General features: G+C 59.7%; 1 protein-coding gene across 1 annotated transcript in view; it reads right to left on the minus strand.

The window, feature by feature from the left end:
* ARHGEF17 (Rho guanine nucleotide exchange factor 17) overlaps positions 1–14,406 on the minus strand; it is a 29,998-nt gene that overhangs the window by 1,782 nt on the left and 13,810 nt on the right. The window contains exons 2-19 of the mRNA XM_038147188.1: positions 8,160–8,237; positions 5,828–6,010; positions 5,334–5,450; positions 4,964–5,056; positions 4,426–4,602; positions 4,109–4,159; positions 3,734–3,843; positions 3,538–3,623; positions 3,309–3,427; positions 2,853–3,066; positions 2,664–2,737; positions 2,355–2,548; positions 1,984–2,234; positions 1,394–1,640; positions 1,227–1,313; positions 1,064–1,131; positions 589–737; positions 332–506 (exon numbers count right to left, since the gene is read on the minus strand). Of these exons, the coding sequence (XP_038003116.1) occupies positions 332–506; positions 589–737; positions 1,064–1,131; positions 1,227–1,313; positions 1,394–1,640; positions 1,984–2,234; positions 2,355–2,548; positions 2,664–2,737; positions 2,853–3,066; positions 3,309–3,427; positions 3,538–3,623; positions 3,734–3,843; positions 4,109–4,159; positions 4,426–4,602; positions 4,964–5,056; positions 5,334–5,450; positions 5,828–6,010; positions 8,160–8,237 (2,473 nt within the window). The remainder of the gene's footprint in view (positions 1–331; positions 507–588; positions 738–1,063; positions 1,132–1,226; positions 1,314–1,393; positions 1,641–1,983; positions 2,235–2,354; positions 2,549–2,663; positions 2,738–2,852; positions 3,067–3,308; positions 3,428–3,537; positions 3,624–3,733; positions 3,844–4,108; positions 4,160–4,425; positions 4,603–4,963; positions 5,057–5,333; positions 5,451–5,827; positions 6,011–8,159; positions 8,238–14,406) is intronic.

Here is a 14,406-nt window from a genome sequence, read left to right on the forward strand (position 1 = left end):
GGCTTGGAGCAGCCTGGGACAGTGGAAGGTTGGAATTAGGTGATCTCTAAGGTCCCTTCCAACCGAAACCGTTCGGGAATTCCACGATTCTGTGAATATGGGATTACCGCCCTGCTTCAACACGGAATTATCCATTTCCCCAGGGGCTGCCCTATTTCCACGTGGCATTACCCAGCTGCCCAACACGAGCACAAGGCCTCGTATCTCCTTCCCCGAACCCAGCATCCTCAATCTCCCAACACTGGACGCTTCAGGGCATTTTCCAGGGGCGCTGGCACCCCCTGCAGCCGGCGGTGGCACCCTCTGGAGACGCCCCACGGGTGTCACTTACCGGCGAGCATCTTGTGCACCGGGGGGGTGATGTCAGCCTCTGCCAGCTGCTCGTAGGTGGTGGCGTGGTACAGCCGGACCTGGGCACTGCCCTGCAGCGCGACCCACACGCCGCTGCCTGCGCTCACCATGCACGTGACGCTGCGCCCGCCGTCCTGCCCCACCTGCAGCGTGTGCTGAGGGGCACAGATGCCACCGGTGATGCCACCGGTGATGCCACCAGTGCCCGTCACACCTCCCTCTGCTGCCCCCCCGTACCTCCTGTGCCAGCGTGGTGGTGTTGAGGACGATGACTCGGTTTTGGCAGCCGCACCACAGCTTGCCTGCCACTGCCACCATCTTGGTGATGGGGCTCCCCGGTGAGCCCAGGGACAGGGACTTGGAGTTTTGGGGGTCCCAGAAGCGGCCTGAGAGGGTGGGGAGAGTGGGGTGGGTAAGTTAAAGTGCTCCCGAAACCAAGTCCAGCTCGATATGGACAATGGGGTGTGGTGGCTGAAGACAACTTTCTCCAGGTCACCCCTCAGAGGGGACATAAACTGGTGCCACCATGGGGTTCCAGCAGCAGGCAGGGACCAGGAGAAGGATGCCCACATCCACCTGCCTCTGAGTGTGGTGTTTCCAGCATCCCTCCAGGGATGCCACCCCGAGTATCCCTCCCCGGGGGCTGCCCAAGCCACCCTCCAACAGCCACCACTTTGGGGCTGCATTTTTGACATCCCAAATCCAAACTCACCTGCTTCCCGCTGGTACACAACGAGCTCCCCGTTGGCCAGGGACACAAAGACCTGGTTATCCAGGTACCTGTGGGCACAAACCACCTTTGACATCAAGCTGCAGAAGCCCCAGATCCCCTACTCTGGTTCTCCCAGAGCTGAAAATCCCCCTTCCCCACTCACAGGATGCACATGACGGCGGCAGCGTGTTGCATCTTCATGCTGTTCTTCCTGTTCCGGATGTTGTCTGAGGACTGGTACACATGGATACTGCAGGAGGAGAGCAAAGCTTGAGGCTCCCCCAGGGCTGGCGTGAATTCCTACATGGAATTCCCACCCCGGGGACCTACCAGCCATCCTCAGTGCCCAGCCACATGGAGCTCTGATGGGCTTCGGGGTCAAGGCTGAGGAGGTCCTCGAGGCTGCCGCGGGTGAAGGAGCCGCGGCTGGAGCGGCGCAGGGCCCGCCCGTCCGTGGGGCTCTCGCCGCGCCGGTTCTGCCCGTAGGTGCCAGGGATGGGCATGAAACCAGGCTCCTGCTCTTCCTCCGAGCTCGTCGTCTCCACTGCTGCCTCCTTGCAGCTTGGGATCTCTTCATCTGCAGAGGAGGAAGAGGAGGAGGAAGGAATGGGTCAGACCACGACCATCCAACACCCTCCAAAGTCATGGGGAAGAGACCACAGGGGATGTCAAGCCCAGGGGATGGATGGCACAGGGATGCTGAGCCCCAAAGCTCACGAGGCTTCACCCAAAGTCCCTCCCATCTCAGTACCACACTGTTGGGCCGACGCCTCTCAACATCTCTTTTCCCAGGCTCAAAAGCCTCCATCTGCAGATTTCCCCGAGGAATACAAGGCAGAGAGGCCAAAACAATGCAGCTGCCCATAATTTTGGGGCTAAAAAGCGTATTTCCCCCTAAGCAGGGGCTGGGGAGGACTCACTGCCGAAGCTGGAGGAGATGGTGGAGTGGCTGGCTTGGCTCTGCAGCGTCCCAGAGGGACTGGGCGAGGACTCATCATCCGTGTCATCGCTGTCGAAGGGCACCAGCTCCCTGTTGCCACCGTCCATGGGCTCCGAGAGCTCCAGCGACGAGCCCGAGATGGAGATGTGCAGGCACGGCTGCGGCCCTGTGTCCTCCAGCGGCGCCGGGCCCAGCTCCGCCGAGGGGCTGCCCAGCGGCTCCGCGCGCTCCCTGCCGCCACCGGGGAGGGAAGGAGGGAGGGAGGGAGGGGAAAGAAGCAGCTCCAGCATCGCCCTGCGCCTCCAGCATCGCCCTGCGCCCGCCGGCGCCGTGGGGCTGGGCATGTCCTACCTGTAGGCACGCTTGAGGCCGGGCACGGAGGCGATGCAGAGGATCCTGGCGGAGCAGACGGCGATGCAGGCCTCCACCGTGGGCTCCTTGCGGATGCTCAGCAGGCAAACCTGCCCCACGTAGCCGTCGCTGTTGCAAACCCAAACCTCGTGTGAGCTCTCCGGGCTGCCGTGGCTGGGAGAGGCGCAGGAGAACTGCGAGAGAGCGGGTTGGGTTATTCAGGAGTGATGCAGGAGCTGTCGGCATCTGGCAGCGAGACCGCTGGGGTGGGGGGGACCTGTGGAGTGCCTGAGGCCAGGCTTTGAGTACCTGCATCCCACTCCGCGTCTTCATGATGGGGATGGCTTTGAGGAACTCCGGGTCCAGGCAGTTTTTGCTGGAAGCTGGGAAAATCAGATTGGGGGATCAAGAAGTGGTGGAGGAAAGGGGTCTACCAAAGCGGGGTGGGGGGGATGCTAAGCCCACCACCACATCCACCTCCCCCCTCCCTGGTGTTACCCAGCTTTTTCTTGGCGTCCTCGAAGGCTTGCTCGAAGCCGAGCCGGGCGTCAGGGTTGGGGAACTCGAAGATGAAGGACTCGGTGCCGTCGGCTTTGGTGGTGCTGAGCTCCACCTTGTTGGGGGGGAAGGCCATGCTGAAGGACAGGGATTGCTTCTCCGACAGCTCCCGGTGGATGGCGGCCATCAGGTCCTTGATCACGTCATCCAGGCCCTTGGGACGGGGACAACACTTCAGCTCTCAGGGACGGGCCACCACAAGCCACATGCTTGATAAGCCCCTGTCCATCCCCTGGCATCCTCCAAAAGAGACTGCCCCAGCCTCTTTTGTGGCTTTAGGGCGCTTATGGTCACCAGCCCTGTCACAGATTGTCCCCTCCCTCTGAGGACATCCTGTGTGTTCCCACTGGGAACATATCCAACGAGGGGACAGCTGCAGGGCCGCTATCCCCATACCTGGTGGGGGAAGCTGAGGGTCTCTGACAGCTTGCTGACTTGCCCCAGCGTGTTGAGGTCTTCATCCAGGCGGCTGATGCTTTTCTGGATGCTCTCCCTGTTGGTGGCTTGTGAGGCACCTGTGTGGGGACACACGCACGGTGTTAACCCCTCCCTGCCTGGCACTACCAGGCAGGGGGAGCCATGGGTTTTGGGGTGAGATGGGACACTCCAGCAGGCGGTGACAGACCTTTGACAATGTCCACATCCTCCAGGGGCAGCTTCCAGAGCAGTTTGTACTTGCTGGCGGTGTCGATCACGCTGGCCGCCGTGTACCTGGGAGGTTGGGGGGGATGGCCGAGCTGCACCCACAGCCACAGCCCCCATGAAGCCAGGCCAGCTGGCAGAGACACCCAGGGGGTGTCCTCAAGCCTGGTGGTACTCACAGGCTCATGGAGCTGCGGCGGAGCGAGCCCGACTTGCGTTTCAGCGTGGTGCACACCAGCAGGTCCGTGAAGAGGAAGAAGGAGCGGTCCTTCTTCCCACCCACCGCCTTCTGTGGAGCAGTGGGAGACACCGGGGGGTTGGTGACCATCCCTCCTCTGTGCCAGTGCTGGGAGAGGGCCCTGCCTCAGTTTCCCCACGTGCTGCCTTGCCCTGCCTCAGTTTCCCCATGTGGTGCCTTGCCCTTCCATCTGTCCGTTCCATCCATCCATCCATCCATAGCCTCCCATGGGCACACAGGCACCCCATGACCTGCAATCACAGCCTCCCACTGCCCAACCAGAGGGGTCCCATTTCCCCACAGACCCCACTCTTACCACTTCCACGACCATCTCCTGGCGCAGGAACCTGCGGAGCGGAGCCTGGAGCTGTGGGGACAAGGAGACCCGTGGTTGGGAAGCCACTGTGGGGAGCTTCGTGGCCTTCATCCCTGCCCCTGCATCCCCCAGCTCAGAATTAGAGCCCCAGTCCCTTCCCAAACCCCCAGGGGCCCACAAAGGCCAAATGATAATGGGGAAACCTGGACCTGGAGGAGAAAACAAGCAACCCGTCCTGGGGTGACCCAAAAGAGCAGAAATGAGGACATTTTGTGGAGAAGGAAAGTGTGACCCCATCCAAGGCTCCCCACACGTACGTCCTCCATCCCCTCGATGTGGGACTCAATCTCCTGCACGATCCGGGCGTTCCTCTCCACCTCCTCCGCGCTCTTCATGCCCTTGTTGATCCTCTCGGCCACCTGCTTGATGTTGCGCTGGGCGTCGATGAGGAAAGGGTGGTCGGGGTGGTCCTCTGGCGTGTGCTTCAGCAGGTCCTGCCACAGGGACAGAGCCGGGCTGTCACCTCTGGCAGCGCCTGGACACTGGCACTGTCATTGCCCGAGCCTATCCCACGCTGCCCTGGCTCCTGGGGATGGAAAACAGCCCCGAGGAGGGAGGGGGTGGACATGTCCAGCAGAAAGGCTGAGGGTAAGGGGACCATGGTGGGGTGGGGCAGCAGGGTGACTGTCCTTGGAGTGACCACCTCCAGGAGGGCAGAGCCATGTGCACACCTGGGGACACCAACTTTGTGACAGGGGGTAGGAAAAGGGGTCAGGAGAGATCTGTGAGCCCTGAAAGCTGTGTGGAGGCGGGGAGGAGCCGTGGCCTCCCCACTGCCACCCCGGTGTCACCCACCTTCACCAGCAGCTCGTATCGCGGGATCCTCTGCACAGGCTTGATCATCAGGTCGGACAGGGCCTGCTTCTCCTTGTTCTCCCGCATGCTTTGCTGCAAAACACCCATGAGGGACAAGGATGGGCCCCGTGGTGGGACACAGCGGGGACACAGCCTCCCACTAAGACAGGATCACCTATTTTGGTTCGGTCCCCGAACTTCCACACCATCCGGAGTGATTCCGGTTCATCCCAACTGACTCTCTTTGCAACAAAGCCAAAAAGGTGGGGGGGAAATTCCCAGTCTGGCAATAAATTTGCTCCCATTAACTCCCATCCTGCCTGGTTCTAGATCGTGGCCAGGATCTATGGAGACAGGAACCAGGACCCACCTCCAGGAACTTCATGAAGGCCGGCCGGGCTTCCTTGGCGATCCTGACGGCGTCCTTGGCGTTGAGGAAGTTGTCAATGTAGGCAGAATAGATGTTCACCAGCACATCCTTGGAGAACTGTGTGGGGGGAAAACAGGGCTGGATCGTGGGCATAGTGTGAGAGCCTGGAAGAAGCTGCCCCAAGGGTTAACTCTGGCTCTGGGCTGGCGCAGGGAGGGCTCATCCACTGTCCGCCCACCTCGATTTTTCAGCCCTGACGTTTGTGCTCCCGAGGCAGAAACGCGGAGCTGCAGAGCCAGCCGGGAGCAGCAGCTCCCACCCTTATGCTAAGCAGACAGCAGGCCTGGAGATCGTCTCCTGCTCTCCATCCCAGGCCTGCTTGGCCCATCCTTTCATCACTCCCCTGCCTCCTGCTCCGAAACCTCTGCTCTGGGGCCGTGCCCAGGAGCGGGCACACCCAAATTCCAGGGGAGAATCGCCCCGCCAGGACCTACCGACTGCACCAGGAGATCGCCCACTTTCTGCTTCTCGTGCCAGTTCTGCACGCAGTCGTGGATCTGCTCCAGGAACTGCTCGTGGTGCTCCAGCAGCTCGGGGATCTGGTCGAAGATCTCGTCCACCAGCGAAGGGTCGCAGAGCAGGGAGTTCTCCGGCTGCTTCAGTGGCTTCATGTAACCCTGCGGGCAAGCAGAGGCACCGTGGAGCTTTCCTTTCCCTCCCCAGCCAGTTTGGATCTCTCAGCCCATGTAAACACGGGGATGGATGGCACCCTGCAGCAGGGGGTTCCTCCAGGGGATGCTGGGCTGTGGGGCCCATCAGCAAGACCAGACAGGTTTTACAACCCAGCCCTTCTGAGTCCCATCGCACCCAGTGAATCCCCACAGCTGCGTGGGGAGGGGGACAGGTCTGCACAAGGAACCTGCGTGGCACAGGATCCTCTGTCCCAGGCCCTTCAGAGCCATCTTTGCTGTCATGAGTCTTCACCATCTCCATCTGCCTGACCCAGCTTGGAAATCACAGCAACACCACCCCGGGATCCAAATGCCGGAGTGTTCCTGGTGGGATTTAGGGTGTTTGGAACCAGGAGGGGCTGGACCAGCAGGATGCACCCACTGGGTCATGCCCTGGACCACCACACAATGGCCAACGAGCAATACTCAGGGCCAGCAGGTCCTCAGCAAGGCTGGGTGGGTGGCTCTGCTATGAAACCCCTTTCCTCCATCCATGGGGCAGAGCTGCAGCGCTCCAGTGCCCCTGAAATGGGAGAGATGGATTTGCAGGGGATGCAGCGGGATGTGGAAGGTCTTCTCAAGCTTGCCAGCTGCTCGGTCTGACCAGTACAGAGTGCTGGTGGCTTTCAGGATGTGTGGAGGACCATGGAGCTGAGCAGTGAGGACAGGACCCATCTCCAGTGGCTTCAGACCTCTCCAACCAAGCTGGTCAAGGAGTCATTCCCCAGGGATCACATTCCTCAAGATGACGCCAGATATCTCGTGGAGACCCAAGTCAGAAGGACCAAATCCATCCTGAGGCTCCTAACTCCCTTCACCTGTCCTACTGTGTCCAGCACCTCCAGCAGGAGCTAGGATGGACTGTGCCATGCATCCCATGCTTCCCACATTGGGCAGAGGAGCACGGAGACAGCCCTTGCTGCAGCACACAGGGACAGCAGGCAGGGCTTGCCAATGCACCATCTGGCTTGGCTGGAGGATGATGCTCCAGGGTGGTCCTTGTCCCATGCGAAGTGCCACCAAGCCATGACAAGGATCTGGGCACCCTGTTCCAGCCGGAACAAGGAGGTGGGGACACCTGGAGCCCTCTGATCCCTACCAGAAAGCCAGGTCCCCCCTGGTGGCACTGTGTCAGGACAGCTCCCATTGACAAAAGCTCGGGCATTAACACCCCATGGCTCCCAGCTGTGTCCCTCCCACCTCAGAGGATGCACAGACCATGGGACAGACTCTCTCCATGCCAAGACCAGCAGGGACACCCCCCAGTCCAAAACCTTATACAGCTGCCCCCAAAATCACCCCCAGAGCCAGGGTCCTCTTGCCCCTCTAAGCCAAGGTCTGCACTGCACTGCACCCTCCTGCAGCACATCTGTGTCCACCTTGGGGGCATCCTTGTGGGGCATTTACGGGAAGAGCCCAGGGCAGTGTGGGATGGAGTGCCCCATGCCCTTGAGGACAGTCACAGAGGTCCCGCAGGCACTGCTTTTGCAGAGCTCGGAGTCTGTGGTGTTTCCCCCGGCTGGGATGTGGTTGGACAAGCCACACCTCGGCCAGGTGACGTCTCCAGGGCGTTGACCATCATTAACCTGCTGAAACACCTTCATTAACATCTGAAACGTGGGGTGGACCCTCGGGCCAGGCTGCTCCAGGGGGTTTGGAACCAGCTCAGCAAAAAAGCCTGAGAAAAACCTTTGGCTCGGGTCTGCAGGTGATGATCCGAGCAGGAAACGGGAGCACCAGGGAACGGGGGATTTCAGGGGTCCCCCATCATGGCAGGGCCATCAGGAGATGGGGTGCAACATGAGGAGGAGATTTTGGAAGGCGAGCACAGCAAGGGACTTGGGGACACGCTACCTGCCAGGCGACAACACACTGGGAATGTCACAGGCTGGCTTTGGGCATGGAGGTAATTCGTACACCCCGTTCTTGACGCCGCTGCCACAGCGCTCCCACTTCTGCTCCCGCCGTCCCCAACATCCCCCCGTCACCCCAAGCCACCCCAGTGGCACACAGCTCCTGGCACAGCCCCCACAGCCAGGAATCGGGGTGAGCACGGCGCCCCGTGCCACGGTTCGGGCTGTCGCGCCAAGCTTACCTGCATCAAGGTGCGCAGGGACTCCACGTAGGACTGCTCGGTGTCCAGCAGGGTCATGATGACGTGTTTCCTCATGTCCTGCCCGGGGGGAAAAGACACACCAGAGTTTTGGGGTGAGCCGGGGCGGGGGAGCGGCGCTGGGGCTGGCCGGGGAGGCTGAACACCGGAGGAGCCCGGCTGGCGTCCAGCTCCCCTGCGCTGCCTCTGCAGCCCGATGGAGGAATCCGGGAGGATTAGGAAGTACATGACACCGAGCGCACAGACGCCTGGTTTCCTCCGCGGCCGCGTCAGGAGCCCGCCCTGGAGCTCACAGCCCTACATGGGTCGGTGCCGGAGCCCTCTGGCTCTCCAGCGGCTCCGCTCCGAGCGGACCCGTAGGAATTCGCCTCCCGCCCAGTACCCCGGGCACCCTGGGGCAGGGCTGTGGCCCCACGGGAGGAGGATTAGTGGGGTGGTGGGGAGCCCTGGGAAGCAGATGGGTCGGGGTCTTCGTGGCTGTGGGGCTCAGGGACCCCTTTTGTGTGCACTCCCTGCAGCTCAGCCTGGGGGCCCAGTGCTCCAGAGCCCAGGGCGTGAGACACCCCAAAAGTTTTGGGTGGGAGATGTTCCAAAGGCTCTGGGAGCAGAGACACCGCAGAAGTTCTGGGTGTGAAATGCTTCAAGGCTGCTGGGTGGAAGACACCCCAACAGATTTTGATGGGAGATGCCCCAAGGGCTCTGGGCCCCAAAGGTTTTGGATGCAGAAATGCTCCAGAGGTGCAGTGATACCCCAGGAGTTCTGTGTTTGGATACACCCCGGAGATTCTGGGTGCAGAGACACCCCGAAGGTTCTGCATGGGAAGGAGAGACTCCAGGTGCAGAGACATCCCAAAAGCTTTTGATGCAGAGATGCCCTGGGTGCAGAGATACCCCAAAAGTTTTGCATGTGCCGAATCTCCAGAGACCCTGGATGTGAGACCCCCCAAATGTCCTTAGTCTTGTGGGATGAGCCCCTATCCCCTGGGGACACAATGAGCTGTGAAGCTGCTCTGCAGCCACAGGAAGAAGTTAGACCATCCTCACCATGGAGAGAGGCCACCATGCCCTTCGTGGTCCCCAGGGAGCAACGGAGAGGGATCCTGGCCAGATCCCGCTCTAGGACAGAGCTGTGCCTCAGTTCCCCTGCTCCCCAGCAGGCTGCTGATGGAACCAAGCATGGAGGAAACTCTTGTCTAGAGCCAAATATTGGTGACGGGTCCAAGGCTCTCCAGGAATCAGGAAACCATGGTGATATTGGGAACACCAGCTGGGACCTCCCCACTTGGTTAGAGAGCTTATAACCACTCTCACTGCTGGATTAATTAGCTGTAATTACAGATGGACGGGCACTCACTGGAGGATGGAGCTTAGGGGAATCTGATGCCCCCAAATCCTCGGTTTCCCCAACCCTCACCCAACCTGTAGTTCCCTGCTGCTCCTGTTTTTTCCTGGAGCTGTCCCAGCTCAGCACCAAAGCCAAGGGTCAGGAGCACCAGCAGCTGGGGATTTGCAGCAGTGGGGACATGCAGGATGAGGCCCAACTGTTGGCAAGCGGATTTTTTCCACTCTTACAGCACCAGTATTACCCCGGCAGGGGCAAATTCCCACTGGGATGAGCAGAGCTGGGATAAAGGCACCATCCCAGCAGGGCAAAGCCATCCGTGGGCAAAGGTAGGATGTGCCCCACTGCATTCTTTACCCCAGCAAAGCCTGTCCGCTGGGGGGCTGAAGATGCTTCAGTCTGCATCTGCTCTCCCCGGGGACGCCCCCACCTCAGCCCGGCCTCATCCTGCTCAGCACCCTCGGGATCAGCCCCTGCCGCCCAGGGCATCGGGTATTTCCCACCAGCCGTCGCCTCCGCCGTGTAAATCAGCACCGGGGGGGGCGGCGGCAGCGATGGCTCCAGCCCCCCCATCTCCCTCTCCGGGCGGGAGCATCCCCCCTCCCCGCCATCCAGAGAGCCCCGGGGGTGTCGAGCAGAGGATGAGGATGGAGGCACGGTTTCCACGGCAATCGCGGCGCAGACCCCACAGGTGCCGCGCACGTGTCCGACCGTGACGCATCCCTGCGCCCCCCGCATCCCCCCGCATCCCCCCGGCTCGATCCCCCCGGCCATCACCTCGGTGCCACCGCGGCTGCCGCAGCCCTTGTCCGGCAGCTCCTCGGCCGCGCCGCTGAGCCCGGAGGTGGCGAAGGCCGCGTCGATGCCGTCCCCGATGTCTCGCATGTCCTCCAGCGCGATGGTGAACTGCGCCAGAGTCCTCACCATCTGCAGCATGCGGCTCCCGGGGGTCGGTCCGTCCCACGCGGCCCAAGGAATCGCGCAGAAATCCCCTCTCTGTCCCTGTCTCTATCCCTGTCTCTCTGCCTCTATCCCCAGGTGTCCGCCCCGAGCCGGAACGCTGCGCCGGGATGCGGCGGGGAGGGGAATAAAAGCGAGGCGCTATTTATATCGCCGGGGTTCGCGGTGGATGTGGAACTACGGGGATGTATAAAAAGCCCTCCCGCAGAGCGGCAGCGGGCTGCGAGGCTGCGCCTGCGTCCGTGGCGACGCCAGGGTCCCCGGCCCCCGGAGCTGCCCAGGCACGGGCGGGAGGCAGAGCCGTGCCCACACGGACACGCGTGGATCCCGCCGAGGGATGCTGCTGGAAAGGCTTTGCCCAGCTAGGATGCTGGGGAGTGGGGTGGGGGGAGCCGATGCTTTCTTGGGGCATGAGATTTTTGGGGAGGGGGGACACACGCATGGTGCTGGGGTGGTCGGCATCCTCAGGGACTCCATCCCAGTGAATATCCCCCCTCCGTGACCTTGCAGGCAGGGAAACTGAGGCACGCCCCCTTTCCCCCCACGGCATCACCACCTCGGCACCCACATCCCTGCTGGCCGGGTGATGCATCCTGCCCAGATCTGTTTGTAACGCTCCCCTCCTGCTTCGTTAATTAAATCTAATTAGCCGCTCACCCCGTTTCCACAGCAACGGCGTGCAGCAGGGCTGCATCCTCTCATTGCAGCCAGTAAATTTCCTCTTGGAAGTGAGGATGATGAGCATCCCACCCCGGGAAGGGTGCGTGGCAGAGAACAGACCACTCGGGACAGGTAATGGGAGCTGCAGCAGCTGCCAGTGCACCCAGGGATCAGGGGGGAGGGAACGCTAATTGCAACCAGGTAACTAATTGCAACCAGGTAACGAGCCTGCTCTCAAGGCAGCAGCTCCGGCTCCTGCAACTGCAGTGCCCTGGTCATCCCAGCTCTTGGAATGCTGGGTTTATTTGGTCTGCAAACCCAGACCTGAGCTCTTCTGGGATCCAGCCCCAGACCCATTTCTGCTGTGATCTCAGGTTCCTTTAGGCTGCCATCCTAGAACCAGTTTTGTTGCAAGCTTGGATCCATCTGCATTGCAATTCCAGAGCCATCTGGATTGAAAACCTGGGCTGTTCTGAGCTCCAGTCCCAGATTCATTTTGGTGAATCCCAGACACATTTGGGCTGCAATCCCAAATGCATCTCAGTTGCAATCCTGGCATATCTGCATTGCAATCTGGGATTCAATAGGGATAAAATCCTGGGCTCTGCTGGAATCCTATTGCAAACATGCTTCTGTTGCAATCTCTGTTTTATCTGGTCTCCAATTCCAGACTAATTTCTGTTGCAATTCTAGATCCATTTGGGTTCCAATCCCAGAAAAAAAATGGCTTGCTAATCAAGGTCTATCTGGATTCCAATTCCAGACCCTTCTGCTTGCTGTCCTGGTTGGCTTTGGGTTGTAATCCCAAACCCACCTGGGTTGCAGATCCAGGCCCAGCTGGGCTGCAACACTCTGGGTTGCAATCCCAGACCCGACCCGTTTATTTGCCATCTTGGGCCCCATCTGTGTTGAAATCCTGGGCCCATTTGGGTTCCAACCCCAGACTCATCTAGCTGTAATCCCAAACCCATTCCTTTGCAATTCCAGAACCATTTGGGTTGCAATCTCAGACCCAACAGGGAAGCCAGCCTGGGTCCATCTGCATGACAATGCCAGATCCATTTGGGCTGCAATCCCAGGACCACTCCTGTTGGAATCCTGGACCCACCTGGCTTGTGGTTTTGACCCAGATCCAGATCCATGTGGAATGCAACCCCAACCCCTTTCCTCTCGCAATCCTGCACCCAACAGGAATGCAAACCTGGGTCCAACTGCATTGCAATCCCAGGATCATTTGAGCTGCAATCCCAATCCCACTCCTTTTACAATCCCAGGTTCATTTGAGCTGCATCCCCAATCCCATTCCTTTTACAATCCCAGGTTCATTTGTGCTGCAATCCCAATTTCATTTGTGTTACAATTCCAATCCCATTCCTTTTACAATCCCAGGTTCATTTGAGCTGCAATCCCAATCCCATTCCTCCTACAATCCCAGGTTCATCTGAGCTGCATCCCCAATCTCATTCCTCTTGCAATTCCAAATTCATTTGAGCTGCAATCCCTATCCCATTCCTCTTGCAATTCCAAATTCATTTGTGTTACAATCCCAATCCCATTCATTTTACAATCCCAGATTCATTTGAGCTGCAATCCCAATCCCACTCCTCCTGCAATCCCAGGTTCATTTGGGTGGCAATCCCAATTCCATTCCTCCTGCAATCCTGCACCCACCAGGGGTGCAAACCTGGTTCCAGCCGCATCGCGGCCCCCAATCCCTCTGGTGTGCAATCCCATTCCCGTTCCTCGGGCGCTGCCAGCCCCGCTCCGGTCCGGTCCCTGCCCGGTTCCCCCGGGCAGTGCCGTGACCCGGCGGCTCCGCCCGCAGCACGCCCCGAGCCCTCCCCCGGGACCGCCCGTCCCCTCCATGGCAGGAGAGCCTTTCCCACTCCCCGAACGCCACCCTTGGATCAGATCGATCCCTTCATCCCAGCCAGCGTGTCCCCGCGGGAACACTGCAAGGACACTCTCCGGTGTCGGCTGGAGAGGCTGCGCCTTCCTCCCGTGGGTTTGGACCCCTCGCTCGCACCCACGCAGCGCCCGGAGATGTGGCAGAGGATGGCTGCAGAAGGGTTAAACCCGTCCTGCCCGGCGCAGCGAAGGAGCCAGACCGAATCCCGCTGTGCTTTCGGGGGTCACCTCTCCATCACCCCGGGATGCAAACCCCGGAGCGATGCCGGCCAGCCCAGCCCGGACCCCCCTGCAAGCGGCCCGCAGCCCACAGGAAATTCCTGGGAGCGTTTGGCCACACCAACAGCGCTGCCTATTTTTAGGGCTGTCTAAAATATGAGCCGGTTATTTTTAGCAGCGCGGCTCTTTGTAAACACCTTTAGATTTCCTTTCGGACCAGCCCCTGTTGTTTTTTCTTCCCAACCTGAGCGTTTCCTCTCCCAAAACCCTAAACTCTCCTGGGAAATGCGTGCCAGTTCCTTGGGATGGAGCCAACGGACTCATCCCCCGTCCCAAGGCTTGTGCCAGCGTGGCAAAATGCTCCTGAAAACCCAAAGATGAAGAGCATCCAGCACCGGGGGTTTGGGGGTGATTCAGCAGCACCCCAAACCTGGGAGGGGGGGCCAAGGAAAGGCCTTTTCCCCCAGCTTTCCCTCTAACACTGGAAACACAACCCTGAAGAAGGATGGGAACTCTCCCATCTTAATTTATTTTATTTTTTAACTAGGCTCAGGGAGCAACCCCATCACTTTGCTTTTGCCTGCGCAGGAATATCGATGCAGGAGGAGTTTGAGCATCCCCAGAGATTTGAAAACATCCTAAAACATTTGGAAAAGGTCAAGGCATATTGTGTCCTGCCTGCACCCCCGCAAACAAGGAGGCATGGATGGAGGAAAGTCCTAAAACATCCATTTTTTAAACAAACAAAGGCCAAAGGGAGAGTAGGAATGTACATTCCACGAGGGATCACAGCCATCACACAGATTCTGGCCCTTGACACACATCAGTGCATGGAATGATGATGTTTCCAGCCACTCTGAGGACTCCCCCCACTGTCCCAAACGCTGGTGATTGGGTCGATGTGGGAGGGTGTTCCTCGTGCTGTCACCACCACCTAAAATCCCATCCCATGGCAAGGAGGATCTCTGCATCCCCAGAGATCATCCCAAAATTCCCACACCCACAGCACTCGGTGTTTGTCCCTTTCTTTGGTGTAAACTCACCCAGCCATAGCCTGAGTGAGCTGCAGAAGGGATTTTGTCCCTGAGACCCTGTTCTGGGGTAAAAATATCCAGATTTAGGGGGGAAAATTGAGTGTTT

This window comes from Motacilla alba, chromosome 1, assembly GCF_015832195.1.
Source record: "Motacilla alba alba isolate MOTALB_02 chromosome 1, Motacilla_alba_V1.0_pri, whole genome shotgun sequence".
NCBI lineage: Eukaryota > Metazoa > Chordata > Aves > Passeriformes > Motacillidae > Motacilla > Motacilla alba.